This window comes from Stigmatopora argus, chromosome 12 (assembly GCF_051989625.1).
Source record: "Stigmatopora argus isolate UIUO_Sarg chromosome 12, RoL_Sarg_1.0, whole genome shotgun sequence".
Lineage (NCBI taxonomy): Eukaryota > Metazoa > Chordata > Actinopteri > Syngnathiformes > Syngnathidae > Stigmatopora > Stigmatopora argus.
The window spans coordinates 18,370,931-18,392,203 of record NC_135398.1 but is presented as its reverse complement, the minus strand read 5'-3'; the positions used below and the strand labels follow the sequence as shown (position 1 = coordinate 18,392,203).

General features: G+C 41.3%; 1 protein-coding gene across 6 annotated transcripts in view; it reads left to right on the top strand.

Annotated features, from left to right (window-relative positions):
* The window catches only part of depdc5 (DEP domain containing 5, GATOR1 subcomplex subunit), a 210,389-nt gene that overhangs the window by 77,030 nt on the left and 112,086 nt on the right, over positions 1-21,273 (top strand). For 5 of the 6 annotated variants that reach the window (XM_077615705.1, XM_077615704.1, XM_077615702.1 and 2 more), the window contains 2 exons: positions 13,709-13,829; positions 14,255-14,422. In XM_077615705.1, coding sequence (XP_077471831.1) covers positions 13,709-13,829; positions 14,255-14,422 — 289 coding nt within the window. The remainder of the gene's footprint in view (positions 1-13,708; positions 13,830-14,254; positions 14,423-21,273) is intronic. The other variant, XM_077615703.1, reaches the window with a different exon arrangement.

The following is a 21,273-nucleotide window of genomic DNA, read 5'->3' as shown; positions in this document are numbered from 1 at the left end:
TAGCGTCCTTGGTTTGAAAACGCACCCTGTCTCCCTTCCTTTCCATAATGATGAACAGCCTAGCCACGTAGAGAAGGTTTGAGCCCTTGCTTGTAAGGCTGTTCCATAATATCCCGGTAAGCCTGCATTGCTCCATAACTTCAAGGATGTAATATTCGTGCAGAAAGATGGGCTTGCTCATATAAATCATGTCCGATTTTTTGAGCTTCCCAAGTGACCTTTTTCTTCATTTTGATTTTTAGAACCGGATTATGGCGAGTCTAGGTTTTCAGCCTGTCCTGGGTTTAGGCTTCAGTGATCTAAGCAGCATGGTCAGAACATACATAAGTTCACAGTTAGATTTATGCCATGATTCTTCACCCACACTTTTATAACCAAAACATGGTTTAAATGTGAAAATTATTTCATTTAAATATTTATATTAACAATAAACTTGATGACTTATAATACTACAGACGCTCCCCTACTTACGAACGCAATTGGTTCCGAGCGATTGTTCCTAAGTTGAATTTGTTTGTAAGTTGATTCAGTGCTATATTTTGTATTATAATTTATGTTTAAGGCCGATATAAGTATATTGAAGGTTTATATAAGTGCATTTGTATGTTTAAGGCTTGTATAAGTAACACGCATTGGTTTGTACTGAAAAAAAAACATTTAATAAAATGGAGAGAATATGTACAGTACTGTAGAGAGAGATTTATGTATTAGAAACTGGCCAAAAGAAGCGACCTAATGACGATTGCACAGTTTGCTTCTTTTTTTCATCATAAATGATGCGGTAGCACTGTATGGCATCATTCAATTGATTTGCAAACTTTGTGCAACGTTCAATATTTGGGTCCTGCTGCTCGATCTTTCTGTTTATAAATGGTACTGACGGTCGAACGATTCAATGCCCGTGAAACGCTCACCACTCTCACGCGCATCAAGCTTCGTTATTATTGCCACTCGTTTCAAATGAAATGGCTTGCCTCTTCCTTGCAACTCCCTCAATAGAAGCCTTTAGCTTTTTACCAACCATATTCAATATTGGATGCATGAGATATTTAATGATACAAATGAAAAAGGTTCTTTGCACACTGGAGATACATTCACGCAGTTCCGCATTGCAACGAAGAAGAAGGTAGATGCTGGGTGAGCTGAGCTCTCACAGCGCCAGGTGTCGGTATTAGCGGCGGAAAGAAGTACTACTCCGAAAAAGGCGCGAAATACAAAATTGGACTTGCGAACATTTTTGGACTTAAACGCAATTTGCAGACATGTTCGTATGTACCGTTGTTCGTAAGTTGAATGTTCGTAAGTAGGGGAGCGTCTGTATACACTAATAATAAGAAGAAAACAGGTGGCAATTCTCCCCCCTCCAAGAAAACGAATGCTTTTCAGGCAGAAACACATTTTAAAAGTGAAAAAATAATTTAACAAACATGTTTTCCTGATATGGAACTCAGTTTTCTTTCTCCTTTGCACAACAATAATAAACACCAGCATCTGCTTACCAACAAAAAATGACTTCATATACGATTTTCTTTGTGTTTTTAAAAATGATTTTAAACAAGGAATCAAAGTGGCTTAAAGGCATCCTGAACTGTGCGTAAATTACCTTACATGTTGTCAGTTAACTTATCATAAGCATCCAAAGCCATGACCTCGTTATCTGGTCTTCCCATATTCTTTACACATTGAGAACGAATGACAATCTGAATTTCATTAAAGGCCGACCAATTTTAAGATGCCGCATGGGCATTTGGTGTATTCCCATTTTGGATGTTTATACAGTAATCCCTCGAATATCGCGGTTCATGTAGATCAGACATGGACACGCTAATCAAAAAATCCCGAAGTAGGATCACCCCTATTATAACTACTTTTTTTATTGCCGAGTCCTAGTAGAAAGCGAATGAGAGGGGAGCGGCCTTCGCTTACAAGTTTCAGCCTGGATTTTCGCATTTTTATGAACTTAAAAAATAATAATAGCAGAAAAAAATTATAGTAAAATGACCTCATTCATTTCCCTTTGCCCTGCAATACCGCTCATCACTCTCAATTAAAGACTGCACACTTTTGTTGAATAATAATATGTTCTTAATGATGAAAGTAAATTTGAAAATACGTTTTCACCTTCAATTGTCTTTTTTCTTATATTTCAATCCCCAGCTTTGATAAATTACATTGCGTGTCCAAATGCTGTCAAATTTTAGTATCCATTCTGGCCCGCAAGTCAAAAAGTTTGCCCACCCTGGAAACTTGCCTCTTTTATCCGATTATTGTCCCAAATTAAACACATCATCAATAAGCTGCCATTCAAAAAAATATTTTATTAAAAATGTTATTAAAAAGAAGACAAAGCAAATTCACAGATGGTGTTTTTATTAAAGCAGTAAAAAACTTACAAATTATGTACAAAAATTACAAATACAATACAAACTATGTACAAAAATTACAAATACAATACAAACTATGTACAAAAATTACGAATACAATACAAACTATGTACAAAAATTACAAATACAATACAAACTATGTACAAAAATTACAAATACAATACAAACTTACAAATTATGTACAAAGGAAATTCACAGATGGCAGTTTTTATTAAAACAGTAATACTTATAAATTATACGCAATGGCTTGTAGGTACTGTACTTTGTTTGCAAAACGATCCGGGTTTTCATAGTCATCCGTTAGCTTTTTCAACCATATGACTGCGGACTGCGTATGACTTTTTGGTCTGTCTGGGCATAATACCGCCATAAGCCTGTTGTATTCGTATTTCCAATCATTTTGTTCTAATTTGAGTTTGTTTATAAGACGAGATACATTTGGATGGACGACTGACATTCTACGTTGAAATGCGCGGTGCCAACCTTCAACAGAATTATTATTGTGTGGTATTCCCAGCAAGGTATGTTCTCTAACAGTCCATAAGGGGATAGCAAAACCTGGACAGCGTCGCCTTCCCCTTAAAACAGCACCTAGCAGTAGTCTCAAAGTAGATGAGAAATTCTGCTAGGACTTCATCTGTTTCCTCGTTCAGTGAAGCCATTAATTCATTAAATGCTTCTATGACATCCTCCTTTGGGACGAACGCCAGTGCTGAAAGTTTTTTTATTACGAAACTATTCATTGGGTCACTATACCAATTTTGTAGGCCACATGCCTGAATTTTTCTCCAAAGGCATTGACCGAAATGGAAAAAGCATCCAGATGTGTGAGTTTGGAAAATGCTTTTGTATACTACTTATTGCAGCCTTTTCAAAATCAACAGTTATAGAACTAGGCTCCATAACACAGCTTTCTTTAATCTTAGAAAATATCATATCATAGGTGTTACTTTCATGTGTTTCATGTAGACTAATTGCTTCTACACACATGGTGTTACTTTCATGGAGAGGTGTTACTTTCATGTAGACCATGGGTCCCCTAACCGGTCCTCGAGGGCCGGTGTGGGTGCAGGTTTTTGTTCCAACCGGTCTAGCATAAACAGTTTGACCAATGAGATTTCAGCAGAAAACAAGAAGCACCTGACTGCAATCCACTGATTGCACTTGTAGGACACCAGATTGGTGAAAAGGTGTCCTCTTTATGGGTTGGACTGAAAACCCGCACCCACTGCGGCCCTTTGTGGAATGGTTTGAAGACCACTGATGTAGACTATCTGTTTCTACTTACACTTTAATCCATTATTCTTACTATTTACCCCACACAGAATTATTACTGGCTAAGTAGCCATATGGGGCCATATAGGCTATTTGACTGGTTACCCCACACAGAATTATTACCGGCTAAATAGCCATATGGGGCCATATAGGCTATTTGACCGGTTACCGGCTAAATAACCCCTGGGAATATTTGACCGGTTACCGGCTAAGGAGCCACTGCCAAACTTTTTGACTTGCGGGCCAGAATGGATCCTAAAATTTTACAGCATTTGGACACGCAATGTAAATTATCAAAGTTGGGATGGAAATATAAGAAAAAAGACACAATTGAAGGTGAAAATGTACTTTTCAAATTTACTTTCAACATTAAGAACATATTATTATTCAACAAAAGAGAGCAGTCTTTAATTGAGAGTGATGTGCGGTTTTGCAGGGCAAAGGGAAATAAATGAGGTCATTTTTACTATAATTTGGACAACGCCGGCGGCGGGCCGGATTAAAAAGCCTAACGGGCCATATATGGCCCGGGGGCCGAGGTTGAAAAACATGTAGACACACGATCTGGGGGCGGGGCGAGCGCGCAAATCCAGCGACGGCAAAACAGCCGTTCGGCCGACCGTCCGGGCGGCGAAACGTCCGCTCGGCCAAACGTCCGGTCGGCGAAACGTCCGCTCGGCCAAACGTCCGGTCGGCGAAACGTCCGCTCGGCCAAACGTCCGCTCGGCGAAACGTCCGTTCGGCCAAATGTCTGGTCGGTGAAACGTCCGTTCGGCGAACTGCCCGTCGGCCAAACATCCGTCGGCGAAACTTCTTTCAGCGAATCGCCCGAGTTCCTATTCATTTTAATGGCGTATTAAATATTTTAATCTTCCCAGTTTTTTTGCATACATACATTTGCATGCATGTTTCATCTCATTTTCTGAACCGCTTCATCCGCATTAGGGTCCCGGGGAGTGCTGAAGCCTATCCCAGCTAACTCTGGGCCAGAGGCGGGGGACACCCTGAATCGGTGGTCAGCCGATTGCAGGGCACAAAGAGACAGACAACCATGCAGACTCACACCCATACCTAGGGGTAATTTAGAGTGCCCAATCAGCCTACAGTGCATGTTTTTGGAATGTGGGAGGAAACCTGTGCAGGCCTGAGGAGAACCTGCAAACTCCACACAGGTGGATGCGAACTGGATTTTAACCCAGGAACCCAGAGCTGTGAGGGCAACGTTCTAACCACTCACGCCACCTGCATGTTTTATAAAAGATTGAAATACTTGTATAATTTTTAAAGGGTATTGATTGGTTCACCAATAGGCATCCCCAAATGCATGCACAAATAAAGAGAAAAGACATTCTTCTTGCAATGAGAAATCGAACCATTCAGGTGTCGACCCAGGTTCGTTCTGGCGTCACGCTTCTTTTCCTTGTTTATTAACTTCAAGGACCCTAGTTATAATGGATGTCTCAACTCTCAAGGGAGGGGTGGGAAACAAGTGAGATGTCAAATAGTCAAAACAACTCAAGGTCATGTGCAGCCGAAGGATCTTCTCCACATTCCAGCTGTCCAAGAGGATTCGGCTTCCCTTTTGTTTAGTCTAATTAAGGAGTAAAGCATTTACTTCGTTGCAAGCAGGCATTTTATATGTAGTAAGCAAAACACTTTCTTCATTGCAAGAAAATATATAATAATGTAAGACTAATAACCTTAACAGGTATATTTGGTAGTATTAACGATTGTGGAAAGAAATATCCTAAGTCAATGTAAAATAATACTTATGAAAATAATTACTGTGTTGTTCACGGTGTAAACTGACAGCAGAAATATCAGAGAGAGCCTTTATAGCCTTCCCTTAGACAATGATGTTGAACAATCTTTTCATTCAAGGTGATTTGAAAGCTGGCACCGTCAGGCGCCAGCCGGTGACATTAGTAGCTCTGTCCACTCTTAGCTTGGAAGAGTGACTATGCATATTCTCAACCTCGGTCACGGTCTGCAGAAGTTCCTCATCTTGTGGAAGACTTCCTGCGTGTGGTTCGTTCCAGTTTTATCCTACTCTACAATGTCTTTTTCTTGTGTCTGTATCCATTTTTGCTACTGCAACGAAGATGACGCCGCTCAAGTGGCAGCCAGTAGCGGTAGCTCCATCCGCTCTTGTTCGTTTTGTGTTTTTGCTGCTTTTCTGTCTTTTTTCATTGCATTTTGTTATTCCTTAATGATTTTCCATATAATTTGCTTTGCTTTGTACTTTGTGCTTTTTGCTTTGTTGTTCTGTGGCCTTTGGGACTTGGCCCCAACCATCACGTGGCATGGTTTCTTTGTGCTAGTCCTAGACGTCTTTGGAGCCGTTCAGCCGTGCCGAGAAGAGGCAACGCTCCAGACCGAGCATTCCATCATTGTTATGGGAGCGTGAGATCTCTCCCCTGTCAGATGGAGGAGCTGCCGGTGCTTCCTGGGCTGCTTGTGTGCTTTGAAGCTCCCCACCGTCCTCTCCGCTTCTGCTGATTAGGTGATAGGACAGCTTAGGAGGATCTAGGCAAGGAAGTAGATCTTTAAAACCTCCAGACAACTGAGGGACTGTGGTAACCTCAGTCTCAGTCTGCAGAAGGTCCCTGATAGATCTGTAAAACAACTTCAGGAGCAGGTTAAGAAAGAGGGAGAACAATTTCAAGGAGATAAGTTTATTACCAGACTACAGGATGGGGAGAAGTCGAACGGCTGCGAACGCACAGCCTATTCGCCGCGACTCTCTCTGAACGAACTGTTTGTGCATCTATTTATATGTGAAAACATGATGCTGCACAGAGAAGATATATAATATTAACAAGCAACTGCAAATAGTGAGTCAGCATATCTTACAATTCCTTCCTGTTTGTGAGTATAAAAAATATCGGAACCTCGTTTGTTAGCGACGCTACTTTTGAACAAAATTCTTCACAAATAACTTCGGACTGAAGTTTAGACCTACAATCATGGTACGTTCGACTGTGGCATCAAAAGCTGAGAAGCAGGGCAAACAACAGGTTAGGATAACAAGCACGAGAGCAAAAACAGTTACGAACGGTACTAGGGCTTTCAAAAGAGTCTGTGTCTTTGAGCCCGAGAGGAACCAGTCAAGCCATCCCCGTTGTGGAACCGGATCTCCCGCAGTCGCTCCCCTGTATCCCCAAGTGAGCAAGCTGTAGGGTGATCAACGGGACCTGGACGACGATGGGTGTCCTGGCCGACGGGCTGCAGATCTGGAGGGCCCCTGACCGCCTCCAGAACCAGCTAGTGGGGCACTCTCCTCCAGCGGGAGTGCACCACGGTTCCGGGAGGTCCCCTCGTGGTGGAACACAGAGCGGTGATGACGATGACCAACCACTTCATTCTTGTACTTGTCCACGGTGGGACTGATGTATCCAGGTTTCTCTTCCTTCGATTTTGACGGCAGTGATTTGGACTTCTCGGCCTTGTTGTACTCGGACTGATGCGTTGACATAGGCCTGGAATCTGGAGTCAATGGTTTCCAGACGTAGTGTGTTCTTTGCTGTTCCTTGACGAGTACTAGTGGAACAGAGCCATCAGGATTTTGGAGGAGACTGACCAGTGTTTGTGTTCGAGGGGGACATCCGAGCCCCACACTGGATCATGGTCGCGAGCTCCAACACTCGTTCATCAGCTTTGACGGTGGTGGGTAACTTGGTGAAGTTAGCGGTCAAAATCACACGGTGAGGTCCTGTCCCAACGTGGAGATGACCAGGACTTTCTTTTTATCACATTGACGAGTACCAGGTCGCCTGGGGACAGGAACTTCTGTGTGGGAGGCAGAGAAGATGTTGGCAGATCATTTGCATTTATCACAGTTCTTTCTTGGAACATTTTGCATAACCACTCAGTGAGAGAATCAGTTTCTCCTTTCACTTCAGCTTTCTTGGATGGGCATATCTTGACCCACTTTGTAACTGTCAATGATCACCAGACAGTACTTGTATGTGCCACTTTGGTTCAGTTCGATGAAATCCATGTTCAGAACCTCGAAGGGATATGTCCCTGTTTGCCTTGTTCTGCGCTTGGGTCGTTCATTGCCTTGAGAGTTGTGTCTACAGCAGGTGAGACAGTTTCTGCATTTTTTTAAAAGTAGGTTTGGAGACCTCTGGGATTAAACTATGTAGCTATGTAACTATGTAACTACACCTATTTTTTTTCATGGAGACAATAAAGCCAATATAAAAAGTTCCTTATGGTTTATGGCATTGCTTCTCCGAGCAATAATCTTTCCAATCAATATTGGAGTGCTTGCCATTACGTCTGATCACATCAAAAAGTTTATATTACCTGTCTCCTCATACGTTTCAACTGAGAGAACCTTCTTACAGTGCACAAGATGGATCCCGCTATTTTCATGTCTGCTGGTTGGTCAGCAACACTTGTACGGACGTTCTCATTTTGGGTTGCTCGTGCGTGTTCTCCATGTTTCCTGTTGAGAAGCACAGTCTCCCTCTGCCAACCCAAATTCAATGCGTTTTTTAAAAGTTTTTCCTTTTATGCAGATAGCCAGATTAGTCTCATCCTCTAGTTCCAATCGTGTAGTGAATAATGGCGTTTGGTATGGTCTACTAAATAGGATGTCCATATTTTGTTGTCCGGTTGACCTCGTTTTGTAGGCGCAATGATTTAATAACGAAATATGGAACCTTTTGTCAATTCAGTCAATTATTCTGCAATTTGGATGCCATTATCACTATAAATCCATAGTACTTTGGAATTTCGTATCATGCGCTGTCTTTGTTTTTTGTTTTTCTCAGTGCTCCTAAATTTCGCATAGCAGATTTGTTTCTCCACTACAAGTTTCACGTTTGGAGTACTGCTGCTTTTTTCTAAATCCTTTTCCACCTTGATATATAACCGATTAATTATATATCGGTGGTCGGCCAATCAAAAACACAAAAAAACAAACAACCATTCATGCTCACACTCATAATCAGACACCAGTGGTCTGCAATTTTTTCATCACTAGTGGAGAGTGCCATCCACCAGTCTGGGGCTTCTTGTCAGCTAACCACCTTTTGCTGTCCTATTAGCAATAATCATTCCCAAAGGATATAGGTCAACATCATTTGGTTGACATCAATTGTTCGATGCTTATGCAATCCGTATATCATTATTATTCTAATAGTCATTAATATGACCAACGCCAAAGCATATTTCACCAGTTCAGGGCAAAACAAGGAACGTTTCTCGTGCACTGAAAAACATTCCATGTCTCTTTCGTCCTAGGGAAATCATGCCTATCCTAAATCAATTATTTTATCTAAACCAGCCAGGTACAATTTACTTAATAATTTGGATGAATGACATTTCTACATTGTTATTTTCATGTTTGATATCATTAACAACCAAATAATTCTTAATACTAAAGGTCTAATTTGCAAATCACCCCTATATTGCTAACGCACCCAAGGGTAGATAAAATCACTGGCTGAGTTGCTCCTGCATTTGACTTGTCTAAACCCCACCAAAAAGATGTGTTTACTTAAGATAAGACCCATTTTCTGTAGCTCACTGTTATCACAATTATGTCGTCAACGTACCGGGCAGAGGCTTCATATTCGGGGGGCGTTCCACTTCTAGTTGCAATAATCTTTTCTTCATGCTTACAAAACTATTTTCTATTCACTCACAAAACTATTTTCTATTCACTTACAAAAATCTTTTCTATTTACTTACCAAAAATGTTTACTACGTTCATCAAACCTTCCACATCCCTCAAATTGGGACAGAAACCATGCCTCTCCACCCATCACGGCAGACACAGGCAAAGCCCACACTACGCATCCGCACATACCCCACATCTGGCAACCCTCCGATCTCCATACTGCAGTCTGACAACAAACCCATCTCACTTGTCGCTTTCCGATCCATATGAATCACTTACTTAATAGTTTAAACAACAATTATATTCTAAATTTACCAAATTGATCTCAATACTTCGTGATTAACCCAATATCTCTGAACACACTAAGACCACAAGTCACTGACTGTCTCTTAGCAGAGTCCCTGACTCTATTCGTGTTCTACCTACGTTGGTCCCAGACCACAAACTATAATGTTCTATGTACGTTGGTCCCAGACCACAAACTTTAATGTTCTACGTAAGTTGGTCCCAGACCACAAACATTTAATACTACCACAGTGATAATACTAGTTCAAATTATCACACTTCACGGAGACAGAAATCAAAGGGTGAACTCACGATCTTTCTCGTTCCGAACCTGCCCTAGTTCGGGCAACCCGTCACCAGATCACCGGAGCGGTGAGGGAACAGCCGTCAGGTTTACCCTTTCAATGGAGGAATGGAGGATGCTGTCGACAGTCTTAATTTGCCCTTCGTCGTGCTCCGTCGCCGCTCTGGCAATTGTTGGCGTGTTGGGTCCGGGGTATCGGCACCAAACATGAAAGATCTGTAAAACAACTTCAGGAGCAGGTTAAGAAAGAGGGAGAGCAATTTCAAGGAGATAAGTTTATTACCAGACTACAGGATGGGGAGAAGTCGAATGGCTGCGAACGCACAGCCTATTCACCGCGACTCTCCGAACGAACAGTTTGTGCATCTATTTATATGTAAAAAGATGATGCTGCACAGAGAAGATAACAGAAACAGGGTGTGGGCCGATACGCCCAAACAACTGAAGAGCTGGAGTCTCAACATGGACTCGACATTTTTCATTACTCACACCAAACTGATGCAATACTAACAAGCAATTGCAAATAGTGAGTCAGCATATCTTACAGTCCCCACCTCGTGGACTTCCTGTGTGGCTCCAGTTTTGTACGTAAGTCTTGTGTCTGTCTTGCTACTGCCACCAAGAATTTTCCCATATACGGGATGAAATAAAGTTTTAATCTAATCTAATCTCTTTGAGAAAGACATCATAGGTTGCTGGATAACACATGACAAATGATGTTTACAGTTAACTTATAGTAATTCATCAAATCTGCAAAATGACGAGGGTGTCTAAATGTTTGCATTTTTGTAATTGTGTTTTGACACACATGGCACATTTTTGTTAATGCAATTAACCTAGTTTCAATTCTGAAATGTTTTTCTGGGCATCAGTGTGTGATAAAGAAAAAATTTCCAAGCATTCTGATGACAGATGAATGAAAAGTTTAATTGGATGAAAATTAACTCTGACTTCAAAGCCTCATTTTGCTACAAGGGAGCTGTTGATTGTCACTAACATTTGTGTGGCCTATATGCTACTCACTTGAGTGGAGAGTTGAGCAAGATAAATCCTGCCGTTCATTCAGCTTGAAACAAACAACCTCTGGTGTTTCCAAATTTTTAATACGATTAACCCTCTTTCCTTCAAGTCTTTTAAGATGAAACAGATAAGGAAAGGCACCACTCACACTGCACTTGAAATATGTTGTTTACTGGGAATTTATGATAGTGGGCCACTTTTAATGTACAGTATACTGCAGGACAGGCTTCAAATAGCTCGGTAGTCAGGCGTGGCCGGATGATTCGCCCTAAAGACGTTTCGCCGACGGACGTTTGACAGACGGACAGGTCGCCGAATGGACGTTCCACCGAACGGAGGTTCGGCCGGACGGAGGTTTCGCCGAAACGGGATTCGCACGCTTGGGCGGGCATGTCAGCCCGGGAATAAGCACTCTTGGGAGGGCATGTCAGCCCGAGAATAAGCACTCTTGGGCGGGCATGTCAGCCCGGGAATAAGAACTCTTGGGCGGGCATGTCAGCCTGGGAATAAGCACTATTGGGCGGGCAGATGTAGCAGAACCGAGCCGTGAAATGACAGCAATTAGGTTAAATCCATCCTAAAACAGCATTTAATGATCAAATACTGGAGCTCTTTGGACATTAGAACTGAGCCCAGGGAAGTGAATTCCTTGGTAAAATGTCGCGATGATGACGCGATAAGGCAAAAAAAAACATCTATATACGACCATTCGCCAAACGGCTCAAAGTACGCTCAAATTCGGTCAAATCCAGCCGAAAACAGCGTTTAATGATACTACTAGTATTTTATTTAAAAGAAGACAAAGGAAATTCACATTATTTGTCGTTTTCCTTTTTTTTGCTTGGTATTCACATATGTATCGTGTATACAGACTAGATATCTGATGCTCGTTGTGAGGCAACAGAGCTAGACGTCGTCGCTTGTCGGCCATTTTAAGAACAGGGCCATTCGCCAAACGGCTCAAAATGCTCTCAAATTCGGTCAAATCCAGCCAAAAACAGCGTTTAATGATTAAATACAAATACTAGTATTTGTATATACAATACTAGTATTTGTATATACAATACTAGTATTTGTATTTAATTATTAAACGTATTTTGAGCTGTTTGGCGAATGGTCGTATATAGACGTTGTTTTGCCTTATCGCGTCATCATCGCGACATTTTGCCGAGGAATTCACTTCCCTGGGCTCAGTTCTAATGTCCAAAGAGCTCCAGTATTTGTATTTGATCATTAAATGCTGTTTTATGATGGATTTAACCTAATTGCTGTCATTTCACAGCTCGGTTCTGCTACATCTGCCCGCCCAAGAGTGCTTATTCCCGGGCTGACATGCCCGCCCAAGAGTGCTTATTCCCGGGCTGCCATTGACGGTAGACTAATGAATTGAGAGTGATGAGCGGCAAAGGGAAATGAATCATTGATTTTTACTATAATTTGGACAACGCCGGCGGCGGGCCGGATTACAAATCCTAACGGGCCATATATGGCCCACGGGCCAAGGTTGAAAGACTTGTACACACACGATCCGGAGGCGGGGCTAGCGCGTGAATCCCGTTTCGTCGAAACCTCCGTCCGGCCGAACCGCCATTCTATGAAACGTCCATTCGGCGACCTGTCCATCTGTCAAACATCCGTCGGTGAATCATCCGAGTACCGTAGTCAGGCAGACATGTTTGATTATCGGGATTCCAGTTAATTGGATTGGATTGGATAACTTTATTCATCCCTTATTGGAGAAATTTCATTGTGACAGTAGCAGAGGGTGATTAGACAGAACAACAAAGCAAAAGCACCAAGTACAAAGCAAATCAAAGTAAATGGGATCATTAAGAATCACCAAATCAAATCATTAAGACAGAAAAGCAGCAAAAACACAAAACGGGCAAGAGTGGACGGACCTACCGCCGCCAGCAAAGTTAGACAAAAACTGGAACCACACACAGGAAGTCTTCCAGAAGATAGGGAACTTCTGCAGACTGTGACCGAGGTAGAGAATATGCAGAGTCACTCTTCCAAGCTTATCCGCACAGTTCCTCAGTAGTCTGGAGCTGAAGACAACAGCAGCAGAGGGAGACAACAGTTGGAACCTTCACGAGGTGTCTCCCGAGAGGCCGCCCGTCGCGGCCTGCGAATACAACAAAACCACCCAGAACTGCCACCCAGGAACGTGGCGCCCTACGTTTTTCATCCAGCCGGAGATATTCACACTGCCCCACACCTCCGGTTACCCCCTGGATGAACTAATCCGCGTTCCAGTGACAGCTCTAGCGCTGCTGAGGGTAATCCTCAGGCGCCTGGGTGACCTAACAACAACAACAACAGCAGCAGAGCAGGACTCCACTTCTGGCCTGGTAAGCGCCGATAGCTCTTCCATCTTATCCCATGATGGAAGTGTTGGTCAGAAGTGTTGCTTATTCTCCCGGAACTTTTGTCCAGCTCTGAATTTCCAGCGGGATTGGGGTGATGCTCCTTTTGCTGCGTGCGTATTGTAACAGCTAGTCCCATGTGTATGACAGCATAGGCATGGCTGATGGTTCCAAAAAAGAAGTGGCAGAAAGAAGCCAGGCTAACAGAACAAATAAAGTTGTAAAAACATTTAAGTAAAAACTATAAAGTACAGAGTAAAGTAAAACGGAATGAATTAAGAAATATTAAAATGTTATTAAAAAAAGATAGAAGGGCTGTAAAACACGACAAACAAATACGAGTGGACACAGCTACTGCCACTGGCTTCTGCGTGACTGCGCCATCATTGAGTAATCAATAAAATTCATCATTATTATATGTATATTGTTTTTGTCTCAGGTTTGGTGTCACTGCGTCGAGGAGATGAAGAAGAAACACTTTACTGGCTAAGTATGGGTAGAGCCTTCCATAAGGTTTCCCTCAAAGACAAGATACTCACAGTGACTCGATATTTGCCAAAGTAAGTATTTTGGCCTTTTTATATTGATGTATGTATACGTGTGTATGCAAGCGCACACTTGTACATTAGTATGTATGTACGGCTAGACAAAGACAGGCAGAAATAGAGCCAAAGAGAGATAGTCAAAGAAGGAGGGAGACAGACAAACTGACAGGCAGTCAGAGACAGACAGACGGAGAGAGAAAGACAGAGAGAAACACAAACAGATGAGGAGAGACGGACAGCGAGAGAGAGAGAGACAGACGGAGAGAAACAGACAAACAGATGGAGAGAGACAGACAGACAGATGGATCGAGACAGACAGACAGAGATTTATCTGTCTCTATAGATAGATAGATGTAGAGGGAGATGTAGAGAGAAAGGGATAGATATATAGAGGGATAGATATAAACGATATAATTGAAATGTGAATAAATGTCTTCTAGATACCCATATGAGTCAAGTCGTATCCATTATAGCTACAGCTTGTGCCCGCCACATGTGGATGCTCAGTTTGTCTCTTGTTGGGTGGAGTTTGCCCATGAAAGGCCCGAAGAATATAAATGGAATTACTTGGACCAGTACATCTGCTCGAGTGGAGCTGAAGACTTCAGGTATAACTTCATCTACATTAATTTTTCATGAAGAAAATATTGACTCCAGATTTACATTTACAAAGTTTTTTAAGTCACGTCCATGCAAAAAAATAAGCAGGCACAATAATGTTTCAATAATTTGTATTTTATTGTTCTATTGTGGGGCTGCCCGGTGGTGCGACGGCCTCACAACTCTGGGGTTCTGGGTTCAAGTCCAGGTCGGTCCACCTGTCTGTAGTTTGCATGTTCTTCCCGGTTCTGCGTAGGTTTCCTCCGGTTACTCCGGTAACACTCCCCACATTCCAAAAACATGCATAGTAGGCTGATTGAACACTCTAAATTGCCCCCTAGGCATGGGAGTGAGTGTGCAGGTACTCGGACGATTCGCCGAAAGACGTTTGGTCGACGGAGGTTTGGGTGACGGACAGTTTGCCGAACAGATGTTTGGGCGACCGGACAGTTCGCCGAACGGACGTTTCGCCGCCGCGGGATTCGCGCGCTCGCCCCACCCCCGGATCGTGTGTGTACATGTTTTTCTACCTCGGCCCGCGGGCCACATACGGCCCGTTAGGATTTTTAATCCGGCCCGCCGCCGGCGTTGTCCAAATTATAGTAAAAATCAATGACCTCATTCATTTCCCTTACCGCTCATCACTCTCAATTTGCTCTCTTTCGTTGAATAATGATATGTTCTTTATGTTGAAAGTAAATTTGAAAATAAATTTTCACTTTCAATTGTCTTTTTTCTTATATTTCAATCCCCAGCTTTGATAAATTACATTGTGTGTCCAAATGCTGTCAAATTTAAGTATCCATTCTGGCCCGCATGTCAAAAAGTTTGCCTACCCCTTAAACACATTATCAATAAGCTGCCATTGACTGCGGTAGACGTCCGATTCATGTTGACTGAGGTGCAGATGCTGTTTCTGTTATTAGTCTACCGTCAATGGCAGCCGGACCTGCGGCTAAATAAAAGTCAATAAGCTGCCATTGACGGCGGTAGACGTCCGATTCATGTTGACTGTGAGGTGCAGAGTACTCAGCACTCATTTAACCCATCGACTGCCATTGACGGCGGTAGTTGTCCGATTCATGTTGACTGTGAGGTGCAGAGTACTCAGCACTCATTTAATACTGTATCAGAACTTTGCGTTATATATCCACTAGATGGAGCTCTAATAACAGAAATAGCATCTGCAGTGGGAAAAGAAAAAATACAAATACAATACAAACTATGTATGGATGTCTGGTGGAAACATCCAATCGAAACATCCCCACTTTTATTTGTTTAATAAAATAATAAATTAAACACTTAAGCATGTCACATATACACACAGTTTACAAGAAATTACAATTAATATACGTTGGATGAAATATATGATATGTTAGAGAAAAGACCTTGCTGTTAATGAACGGTTGATAAAGCTCACGGATGACTATCATCTGTGAATTTGCTTTGTCTTTTTAATAAAATTGTCAAAGTTCCGGGCTAAAAGTATACTAAGACTTTTATTTAGCCGCATGTCCGGCTGCCATTGACGGTAGACGAATAACAGAAATAGCATCTGCACCTCAGTCAACATGAATCGGACGTCTACCGCAGTCAATGGCAGCTTATTGATAATGTGTTTAAGGGGTAGGCAAACTTTTTGAATCGTGGGCCAGAATGGATACTAGAATTTGACAGCATTTCGACACGCAATGTAATTTATCAAAGCTGGGGATTGAAATATAAGAAAAAAGACACAATTGAAGGTGAAAATTTATTTTCAAATTTACTTTCAACATTAAAAACTTATTATTCAACGAAAGAGAGCAGTCTTTAAATTGAGAGTGATGAGCGGTAAGGGAAATGAATGAGGTCATTGATTTTTACTATAATTTGGACAGCGGTGGGCCGGATTAAAATCCTACCGGGCCGTATATGGCCCGCGGGCCAAGGTTGAAAAACATGTACACACACAATCCGGGGGCGGGGCGAGCGCGCGAATCCCGCGGCGGCGAAACGTCCATTCGGCGAACTGTCCGGTCGACCAAACGTCCATTTGGCGAACTGTCCGGTCGCCCAAACGTTCGTTCGGCGAACTGTCCGGTCGACCAAACGTCCGTTCGGCGAACTGTCCGGTCACCCAAACGTCCGTCAACCAAACGTCTTTCGGCGAATCGTCCGGTCACGGAGTCTGCATGGTTGTCCGTCTCCTTGTGTCCTGCGATCGGCTGGCCACCGATTCAGGTGTACCCCGCCTATGGCCCGAAGACTGCTGGGATTGGCTCCACCACCCCCCACGACCCTAATAAGGAAAAAGTGGTTCAGAAAATGAGATGAGATTGTTCTATTATGGGGTTATTATGTATACACAGTTCAATTTGTATTTGAACTGCTATACAGTAATAACTTGACATACAGGTACAATTCCGAGCAAATATTTACCTTGAGATATGAGAAATTTTGAGATTTTGAGATAGCGAGAGGCTTCTTATGATTTCACTGCACTATCTTTCTCGCCGCATCTCTCTCGTGCAAACATCTCTACGAGCACTGGGCAGTACATTGCATATTTCCATGTTTTTTATTTTGCATTAGTGCAGAATTAAGAGGAGCACAATAGATCCAAAGCAAGTCGTTGCAATGAAGGGTAGTGCGAAGAAAAGGCGTAAGATGACAATCGATATTAAGCATGAAATAATCAAAAACATGAGCAGTATTTGCGTGACTGAGCTGTCTCGCCAATACGTATGGAGAAGCAGGAAGTTCGCCCCGAAAGCCGAGGTGGAATATATTAACCTCTTTGCCTTGGTTATTGCACAAGAAAGTTTAAATTTAGTGTAACGTATGACTACAACAAGTGCGTGTATAAGAATCGAAGTTCATTTAAGTTAAATTTACAGTTTATGTTACGTTACAAACGCATCCGTTAAGTGACTCTCTCTTTTTTCTCTCTCTTTCTCTCTGTCTCTCTGTCTCTCTCTTTTTCGCTCTCTCTGTCGCTCTCTCTCTCCCCCATCTGCAAACTCCCCGTTGTATAGAAAAATGCCTCATTTTATTATTTAACATCATAGTTATTTGTTACTCTGTTAGTAGATGGTGAATTACAACCAATAGAAATGTTTTTCCATTGTAATATCCTGTTTTTGGGTGTTTTTTCAGAGGGTGGGAAAAAATTAACTTGTATTTAGTTCATTTCTATCGGAAACGTTCATTTGAGATACGAGCTCACTCCCGGAACGCATTAAACTCGTATCTCAATGTACCACTGTATTGCAACTTCTCCCACTTTGAAATAATGGATGGGTCTGAAATTTTCATCATAGGCGCATGTCCACTGTACAAGAGATACCGTAATTACTCGAATATAACACGCATATTTTTGCTCTATAATTAATTCCAATAGTTGGGGGTGCGTGTTATAATCAATAACTAAAATAAATTACAAATTTTCGATCGAAAAAAGCATTGTCAAACTCACTTTGACGCACGGACATTGTGCAATTTCCAACTTTGAATTCAAAATACACGCATATTAAAGATCGTCAAGCCTCACAAACATCACAATCCTGCATTAATAAACTGGAAAGTAGAATACTACATTGTAGTGTACTACGTACTTGTATTTATAAATATGTCCAGGGGGGGCAGTACATTCCCTTGTTACATGTGATAGTCTTTTCCATTGTGCATATCTTCAAATCATTTATTTATTCAATTTGTATGTTCCTTTTCTTGTTTGAGAATGACAATAGATATTTGAATTAAAACATGGTATTGTCAATTGAAATGTAGTCATTGTTCAAGGAAGTCTAAAAGGTATTGCAACATAACATGTCTACATGATATGTTTGTCCACTCTGTGTATCATCTATTGCCCTAAAATTCAAACGCATAACTCCACCAACTCACGACACTCGACACGCTCGTACCTGAAGATTTCTCTATCCGGTTTTGAACAAAACAATCATGAAACGAAGAAAAAAAGGTAAGATTTCTGATTTTCGTCAGCGGGAAATTTTAGGTGCGCACTATATTCGAGTACTGCGTTTTTTCCAGATTTTTTTGGCCCAAAATTGCCTGCGTGTTATTTCCGAGTGCGCGTTATATTCGAGTAATTACGGTAGTCTAAAAAGAAATATCCAGAAATCTCAATGAATCATGTTTTAACGATTTACAGGCATACCTCTACTTATGAAATTAATTGCTTCCAGAACTTTTTTCGTAACATGAAAAAGTTTGTAACTATTTGCCGCATTGCATTTGTACGGTTTTTAATCGCTTAATAAGGGACATTGCAATCATTAAATATGGGGAGCATTTAGTCAAGATGGACAGGTATGTAAAAGAGAATCTTAAAATATGGATAGTGGTTTTTTGTGGGACAGCCAATTGATTTGGATGCTTGTATTGTCATTATACGTGACCGGACGATTCGCCGAAAGACGTTTGGCCGACGGACAGTTCGCTGCAACGGACGTTTCGCCGAAGCACTCGCCCCACCCCCGGATCGTGTGTGTACATGTTTTTCAACCTCGGCCCATTTAGGAATAACAAGGGCATTTATTCACGACCAAAAACACGCAGAACAGTACGTGACAGAAGAAAAAAGTAGTTATAACAGTAAGTACTGTAATGAAATTGTAAATCCAGGAATCCTACTCCAGAAAATTTACACCAGCATAGAAAACATTGAGATTAATCTTTGAATTAAGGTTCTCAGCAAATCATTTTGAATATATATTTCCTAAAATAATGGGAAATTATTTGAAATTAAAATATTGTTCTTATTGGCACACATCACTAGAAGTGTGTTCCATGGCATTTTCAGGTATTGTTCTCTAAGCCATCTAGTCTGTCTTTTAGTAAGTCTTCTAGTGTTGTTTTTTTCTCATTGTCAGGCACGTAGCAAGAGCGTGTGTATGTGTACATATATAAGAATATTGAATAAAAAATATAAAACATTGACAGCACATTGTACCACGTACTTGTATTTAGAAATATGTCCAGCGGAGGGCAGTACATTTTGAGATGGCTTCCACTGTAAAGTAACATGATTGTCAATTTGAGGCACAAAATAAAAAACAAACCACAACTTGAAAATATGGAACAAAGTTCAAATATGGTGCTGCTGCTTAATAAAAATATTCCTAAATACTTTTCCCGTGACATGTAGTCCAGTTATGAACACAAACACGTTGAAATACTAGCTTGAACTAGGCACTCAAAAATGAAATATACGTCTTCAAATTATAACGGACTATTTACTGAAAGAATCTTTACATCTATTATATCTAAAAAGATCAACGCATTCCACTCTTCTTCTTTAAAATGCGATCTTCTTCGGGCCGTTCCCAAAAACCGAGCCTTGCTCAAAATGTACTCCCCCTGCTGGACATATTTCTAAATACAAGTACGTAGTACAATGTGCTGCCAATATTTTGTAGTTTTTATTCAATATTCTTATATATGTACACATACACACGCTCTTGCTACGTGCCTGACACTGAAAAAAACAACACTAGAAGACTTACTAAAAGACAGACTAGATGGCTTAGAGAACAATACCTGAAAATGCCATGGAACACACTTACTTCTAGTGATGTGTGCCAATAAGAACAATATTTTAATTTTAAATAATTTCCCATTATTTTAGGAAATATATATTCAAAATGAAATGCTGAGAACCTTAATTCAAAGATTAATCTCAATGTTTTCTATGCTGGTGTAAGTACACACACGATCCGGGGGCGGGGCGAGCGCTTCGGCGAAACGTCCGTTCCGCAAATTGTCTGTCGGCCAAACGTCCGTTGGCGAAAAGTCTTTCGGTGAATCGTCCGAGCACCGTCATTATATGAGAGTGATGAAATGAGAGCCCAGTAGAGGATAGCGATGTTCTAAAATGAAAATCAATGCATCTGCCACCATATTTTCAAAATAAAATAACGGATAAGCAAAGGCATTTACTTTTTGGGGGATTTCCTAACTTGGATCTTTTTCGTATCTCGAGTCACCCATTTGCACATAAAAAATGTGTAACCTGAAAACTTCGTACATAGAGGCATTCATAAGTACAGTAATACCTTGACATAGGAGTCCCCCAACATACGAGTAATTTGAGCAAATATTTGCCTTGAGATACGAGCATTCGAGACAGCCAGGTGGCCAGGCCACGGAGACTCTTTATGATTTCAGCACACTTTCTCGCTCTTTCTCGGCACATCTCTCTCGTGCAAAGGTCTCTATGAGCATGTTGCATTTTTTCGTGTTTTTTTGCGTTAGTTCAGAATTAGGGGAAACACAATGGATCCAAAGCAAGCCAGTGCAATGAAGGGTAGTGTGAAGAAAGGCGTATGATGACAATCAATATTAAGCACGAAATAATGGAAAAATGAGTAGTGTATTCGGGATTGAGCTGCCTCGCCAATACGTATGTAGAAGCAGGAAGTTCTCGAAAGCCGCAGTGGAATACATTAACCTCTTTGTATTGGTTATTGCACAAGAAGGCTTAAATTCAGTGTAACATAAGATTTAAACTTTTTTTAAGTATATGTGCATATGAATCTTAGTTCATTTAAGTAAAATTTAAAGTTTGTTGCGTTACGAGCGCATCTGTCAAGCCTCTCTCACTCTAACTCTAACTCTCTCCCATCCAGGAACTGTGTTGTATTAAATGTCTCTTTTATTATTAAAGATAATCACTAGTTATTTGTTACTCTCTTAGTAGATGGTGAATTGCAACCATTAAAATATGTTTTTCCATTGTAATATCCTGTTTTTGGGTGTTTTTTCAAAGGGTGGGAAAAAATTAACTTGTATTTAGTTCATTTCTATCGGAAACGTTCATTTGAAATACGAGTAAATCGACATACCAGCATTAAGC